Source organism: Clupea harengus, chromosome 14 (genome assembly GCF_900700415.2).
Source record: "Clupea harengus chromosome 14, Ch_v2.0.2, whole genome shotgun sequence".
Lineage (NCBI taxonomy): Eukaryota > Metazoa > Chordata > Actinopteri > Clupeiformes > Clupeidae > Clupea > Clupea harengus.
Window position 1 is genome coordinate 2,745,965 of NC_045165.1, and position 5,000 is coordinate 2,750,964.

General features: G+C 51.2%; 1 protein-coding gene across 1 annotated transcript in view; it reads left to right on the forward strand.

Moving 5' to 3' along the window:
- The window catches only part of si:ch211-57i17.5 (usherin), a 22,655-nt gene that overhangs the window by 8,596 nt on the left and 9,059 nt on the right, over positions 1-5,000 (forward strand). Inside the window, exons 6-9 of the mRNA XM_042709801.1 lie at positions 1,312-1,518; positions 3,238-3,476; positions 4,545-4,844; positions 4,987-5,000. The exon at positions 4,987-5,000 is cut by the window's right edge and continues 27 nt beyond it. Coding sequence (XP_042565735.1) covers positions 1,312-1,518; positions 3,238-3,476; positions 4,545-4,844; positions 4,987-5,000 — 760 coding nt within the window. The remainder of the gene's footprint in view (positions 1-1,311; positions 1,519-3,237; positions 3,477-4,544; positions 4,845-4,986) is intronic.

Consider the following 5,000-nt stretch of genomic DNA (forward strand, 5'->3'; position numbering starts at 1 on the left):
ATGCCGTGCGGCGGGCGCATACTTTCCTCTGATGCACTAAGCGCTCAACGATGTTCCTTAACAATGTTCCTTACTGTTCTCATTGCATGTTGTTGTTCTGTGTTGGGACTGAGTTTATACAGCTGTGTGACGGTTGCACAGTCTCTTCGTGATAACTTGTACCAGGGCATAAAGCTCGTGCCATTTTTACATTGTGTCGTGTTTAGTGTTTATTAAAAAGCCATGACAAATATTCCATACTTCCGTGATTTTTTACAAAATGCTACCGGTAACTTTTTTTACCCCCGGCTTGTATTCGGGGCCCGGCCTTTATTTGTCCGTATGGACCACGCCCCCGGCTACTATCTGAAGCCCGGCCTCTAATTGCATCCCAGTCTTTATTTGAGGATTTACGGTACTCACACATACTCACACACACACACACACACACAGACACGCACTTGCACACACACTTACACACACACAGCTGTCCTTTTACACACACACACACACACACACACACACACACACACTTGTCCTCTTACACACACACACAGCTGTCCTTTTACACACACACACACACACACACACACACACACACACACACTCACACACATACTCACACATACTCACACACACACACACACACACAGACACGCACTCGCACACACACTTACACACACACAGCTGTCCTATTACACACACACACACACTCACTCCCACACTCACACACACACACACACACACACACTCACACTCACTCACACACACACACACACACACACACACACACACACACACACACACACACACACACTCATTCTCATTCAGAGGAGTTACCTGCAGCCCACACTGTGAGACTCCAGTGTGTCCAGACTTCCTTCCCTCCTATGCAGGATGTGCTAAACACCACAGAGTGCACCATTCATGGAACAGTAGTTAAAAAGCTCTTGGGTTACACTCTGTGTGTGTGTGTGTGTGTGTGTGTGTGTTGGGGGGGGGGGGGGGGGGTCTGTGTGTGTGTGTGTGTGTGTTGGGGGGGGGGGGGTCTGTGTGTGTGTGTGTGTGTGTTGAGGGGTGGGGGGGGGGGTCTGTGTGTGTGTGTGTGTGTGTAGTGGGGGTTCTCTGTGTGTGTGTGTGTGTGTGTGTGTGTTGGTGGGCAGGTTTCTCTGTGTGTGTGTGTTGGGGGTGGGGGGGGGTCTCTGTGTGTGTGTGTTGGGGGGTGGGGGTGGGGGTTGTCTGTGTGTGTGTTGGGTATGGGGGTGTGTATCTGCCTGTACTGTGTGTGTGTGAGAGAGTGTGTGTGACTGTCTCCCTCTCCCCCTCTCTCAGGTGTGGTCTGTGAACTCTGTGGGGCGCGCGGGGAGCCCCTGGGCACGGGGTCGCACCGGTCCTGCCCCCCCCGAGGGCATCGGGGCCCCCGCCTTCCTGCGCGTGCACGCCACCTCCGCAGTGGTGGACATCAGCCCCCCCGCACGACCCAACGGCATCGTCAGCCTCTACAGGGTCTTCGCCCGGACCAAGGACACGGACCTGCTGGTACACACACACACACACACACACACACACACTAACACACACGCACACGCAAATGCACGTGCACACACTCACACACACACACGGACATACGCACACACGCACCCACACACACACACACACTAACACACACGCACACGCACACACTCACACACACACACACACACAACCACACATAGACACACACACACACACTAACACACATATGCATGTACATACAAACACATATTCACTTAGATTAGATTCACACAAGATTATCGGGTCATAATCCAATAAGATCATGATTTTTTGAATAATTCTACTATATAGCTTTTTTTGTACTTTATTAGAAATAGTGCATTCTTTAAAAAATGCCAGACTGTGATAGATAAGCCTGAACTCTCATCATCTCAGAGGCTAAGTGCCTCTTCAGTGTGGTCAGTATACACATTTAAAAGCACTGGTAATACTCACACACACACACACACACACACACACACACACACATATTTAAAAGCACTGGTAATTGGAAGATTTAAAATTGTTCTTGGCCATGAATGCAATTCGATACAGTACTTAATAGATCTTTACCCCCATCTCTTCAAAAAGAGTCTGAGTGGAGTTTTCTCTCCTTACTCGTTCCACAATCCTGCTCTACTATGGCCATAACTCACCAGGAACACACACAGACACAGACACAGACACACACACACACACACACACACACACACACACACACACACACACACACACACACACACACACATTCATACTCAAACCCACGACACACGGACAAACTCAAACCCACAAAACACACACACACACTCACACACTCACACACTCACACACACACACTCCCATCCCTAATTAGGCTTTAATCACCCCCTCAGGCTGTGTGGCAGAGCCCTCTCCATTTCTCTCTCTCTTTCCCTCTCTCTTTCCCTCTCTCTTTCTCTCTCCTTCTCTACTGCCCTCCCCCTCTCTCTTTTTCCTCTCTTCCCCCAGAAAAGTTGCCCCGTTTAAAAGAAAGCTCTTTGGAGGTGGCTATGCGCAACTGTTAGTCACCTCATGGCACACACACACACACACACACACACACACACACACACACATTCATATATGGACACACTCCTGAACATATATATGTGTAAACACAAACACTTAAAGTGTAAGTGCATCCTAAAATGTGTTTTTGAGCTGTAAACTAAATTATATGATTTAACACACACACACACACACACACACACACACACACACACACACACACACACACACACACACACAGACCTCTCTCTCACGTGGTCCCTTCTCTCCTGTGTTCCAGCTGTCTGAGGGCACGTCCCGTCAGCAGACCCTGCACCCACCTACACACACACACACACACACACACACACACACACACACACACACACACACACACACACACAGACCTCTCTCTCACGTGGTCCCTTCTCTCCTGTGTTCCAGCTGTCTGAGGGCACGTCCCGTCAGCAGACCCTGCACCCACCTACACACACACACACACACACACACACACACACACACACACACACAGACCTCTCTCTCACGTGGTCCCTTCTCTCCTGTGTTCCAGCTGTCTGAGGGCACGTCCCGTCAGCAGACCCTGCACCCACCTACACACACACACACACACACACACACACACACACACACACACACACACACACACACACACACACACACCTCTCTCTCTCACGTGGTCCCTTCTCTCCTGTGTTCCAGCTGTCTGAGGGCACGTCCCGTCAGCAGACCCTGCACGGCCTGCTCCCCTTCACCGTGTACTCCGTGGGGGTGGAGGCCTGCACCTGCTTCCTGTGCTGCAGCCGCGGGCCCCTGACGGAGCTGCGCACCCAGGCCTCCGCCCCCACCCAGCAGCCCCCCCCGCGCCCCGTCGCCCTCACCTCACGCTCCGCCCTGGTCGAGTGGGACGAGCCCCTGCACCCCAACGGCATCATCGAGAGGTGGGGGGTCAGGGGTCAGGGGTCACTAGGGGTCACTAGGGGTTAGAGTGGTCTGTCTGAGGCTGAAGGATAGACCATACTACACCATGCTACACCATATCCACTTATACCGTTATACACTACTGCTACAGAAGCAATAATACACCTTCTTCTTTATCTTTTAGTAGATTGACAAATTGTGAGGATTATTATGTAGTACTTCATACAAAGGCCTTTCTTATAAATAATTAACATAATCTCTCTATATATACCATTCTCTCTCTGTCTATCTTTCTCTCTATCTCTCTCTCTATCCTTCTCCCTCCATCTCTCTCTCTATCCTTCTCTCCCTCCATCTCTCTCTCTTCCTCTCTCTATCCTTCTCTCCCTCCATCTCTCTCTCTTCCTCTCTCTCTATCCTTCTCTCTCTCTCTCTCCTCCTCTCTCTCTATCCTTCTCTCCCTCCATCTTTCTCTCTTCCTCTCTCTCTATCCTTCTCTCCCTCCATCTCTCTCTCTTCCTCTCTCTATCCTTCTCTCCCTCCATCTCTCTCTCTTCCTCTCTCTCTATCCTTCTCTCCCTCCATCTTTCTCTCTATCTCTCTCTCCCTCCATCTCTCTCTTCCTCTCTCTCTATCCTTCTCTCTCTCCATCTCTCTCTCTATCCTTCTCTCTCTCCATCTCTCTCTCTTCCTCTCTCCCTCCTTCTCTCTCTCTATCCTTCTCTCCCTCCATCTCTCTCTCTTCCTCTCTCTCTATCCTTCTCTCCCTCCATCTTTCTCTCTATCTCTCTCTCCCTCCATCTCTCTCTTCCTCTCTCTCTATCCCTTCTCTCTCTCCATCTCTCTCTCTATCCTTCTCTCTCTCCATCTCTCTCTCTTCCTCTCTCCCTCCTTCTCTCTCTCTATCCTTCTCTCCCTCCATCTCTCTCTCTTCCTCTCTCTATCCTTCTCTCCCTCCATCTTTCTCTCTATCTCTCTCTCCCTCCATCTCTCTCTTCCTCTCTCTCTATCCTTCTCTCTCTCCATCTCTCTCTCTATCCTTCTCTCCCTCCATCTTCCTCTCTCTCCCCCTTGTCTGGCGCCCGTAGCTGTGAGCTGCACCTGCGGACGTCCTGCCCCCAGCCGCTGCAGCCGCTGCCCCAGGTGTGCTCTCAGGGCCCCGTGGAGACGCGCTTCTTTGGCAAGGGCCACGCCTTCAACGTCAGCGGCCTGCTGCCCTACGCCGCCTACGGCCTGCGCGTCGTCTCCTTCAACAACATGGGCAGCACCGGCTCCAGCTGGGTCACCATCAACACCCTCAAAGAGGGTAAGGAGAGCCTACCACACACACACACACACACACATTACTCGTCTCCTTCAACAACATGGGCAGCACCGGCTCCAGCTGGGTCACCATCAACACCCTCAAAGAGGGTAAGGAGAGCCTACCACACACACATTACACACACATTACACACACATTACACACACATTATCACATTACACACACATTACACACACATTACTCGTCTCCTTCAACAACATGGGCAGCACCGGCTCCAGCT